Source organism: Haliaeetus leucocephalus, unplaced genomic scaffold, assembly GCF_000737465.1.
Source record: "Haliaeetus leucocephalus isolate CR32 unplaced genomic scaffold, Haliaeetus_leucocephalus-4.0 Scaffold320, whole genome shotgun sequence".
Taxonomy (NCBI): Eukaryota; Metazoa; Chordata; class Aves; order Accipitriformes; family Accipitridae; genus Haliaeetus; species Haliaeetus leucocephalus.
In genome coordinates this window covers 7,511-8,998 of record NW_010972756.1, presented here as the reverse complement: position 1 = coordinate 8,998, position 1,488 = coordinate 7,511, and the positions used below count along the sequence as shown (strand labels likewise).

Below are 1,488 nucleotides of genomic sequence, written 5' to 3'. Positions count from 1 at the left end.
CGGGGACACTGCTCGCCTGTGGTTTTCCTGCCCAGACGCCCCGTCGGTGCCACCACCAAGTTTTGCGCAGTAGTAGGTGGCCGTGTCGTCGGCCCTGAGGCTGTTCATCTGCAGCGTGAGCGTGCTCTGGGAGTTGTCCCTCGAGATGGTGAAGCGTCCCTTGACCGACGGCGCGTACCAGGTGCTACTACCATCGCTGCTAATAATTGCGACCCACTCGAACCCCTTCCCAGGTGGCTGTCGCACCCAGTTCATGGCATAGCTGCTGAAGGTGAAGCCGGAGGCCTTGCAGAGGAGGCGCAGGGACCCCCCGGGTGTCTGGAGACCACCTCCGGACCCCACCAGTTGCACGGCCGCCCGCAGCCCTGCGGAGAGAGAAAGGACGGGATGGAGTCACCCAGGTGTCCACGTTGCCCACCCACCCCAAAATCCGTGTGCCTGGGGTTAGGGGGATCCTATTTGAGAGGGCTGTGAGGAAGAAGAAGAAGAGGAGGAGGAAGGTGGAGGGGGGGCTGCTCTGGGGTGGGTCCTGCTGGGGGGGATCCTCTCAGCTGAAGGAGGACTTGAGTTGCTCAGGGTGATGGTTACACCAAAGGAGGGTTCAGGGGGCCCTGACCATCCCTGTTTCCAGCTCCCAGCCCTCTGACCCAATCCTGGACCCCATGAACTGAGCCCAGACCCTTTGCAACCAGCCCAGAACCCCTTTTGTGCTCAGAGCAAGGGGTCCAGGGTTAGGACAGGGGTCTGGGCTCGTTTCAAGGGGTCCAGGATTGGGTCAGGGGTCTGGAAACAGGGCAGGGATGGTCAAGGCTCCCTGAACCCACCTTTGGTGTAACCATCAACCTGAGCAACTCGAGTCCTCTTCTGGCAGAGAGGACCCCCCCAGTAGGATCCACTCCAGAGCAGCTCCCGCTCCACCTTCCTCCTCCTCGTCTTCTTCCTCGCAGCCCTCCCAGGTAGGACCCCTAATGCCAGGCAGACAGATTTTGGGTGGGTGGGCGACTCAGGGACCCGGGCGTCTCCATCCTGTCCTTTCTCTCTCCCCAGGGCTGCGGGCGGCCGTGCAACTGGTGGGGTCCGGAGGTGGTCTCCAGACACCCGGGGGGTCCCTGCGCCTCCTCTGCAAGGGCTCCGGCTTCACCTTCAGCAGCTTCGGCATGTACTGGGTGCGACAGGCACCTGGGAAGGGGCTCGAATATGTCGCGTGTATTGACGATGATGTTAGTACCACCTGGTACGCGCCGTCGGTCAAGGGACGCTTCACCATCTCGAGGGACAACTCCCAGAGCACGCTCACGCTGCAGATGAACAGCCTCAGGGCCGACGACACGGCCACCTACTACTGCGGGAAAGATGCTGGTGGTGCTAGAAATGCTGGCATCACGACCCAACATCCCTGAGCTGTGTCCCAGCATCTCAGCATCTTCCAAAACCCTTGCTGTGACCCCAGACTCCAGCTCCAAGACTGGACCCTCACAGTGATCCCAG

General features: G+C 61.6%; 2 protein-coding genes across 2 annotated transcripts in view; one reads left to right on the top strand and one right to left on the bottom strand.

Annotated features, from left to right (window-relative positions):
- Positions 1-664, bottom strand: part of LOC104834221 (Ig heavy chain Mem5-like) — a 1,350-nt gene extending 686 nt beyond the window's left edge. Inside the window, 2 exon segments of the mRNA XM_010571393.1 lie at positions 57-365; positions 640-664. Coding sequence (XP_010569695.1) covers positions 57-365; positions 640-664 — 334 coding nt within the window.
- Positions 665-800: 136 nt separating this feature from the next.
- Positions 801-1,488, top strand: part of LOC104834220 — a 7,349-nt gene continuing 6,661 nt past the window's right edge. The window contains exons 1-3 of the mRNA XM_010571392.1: positions 801-809; positions 890-956; positions 1,048-1,362. Coding sequence (XP_010569694.1) covers positions 801-809; positions 890-956; positions 1,048-1,362 — 391 coding nt within the window. The remainder of the gene's footprint in view (positions 810-889; positions 957-1,047; positions 1,363-1,488) is intronic.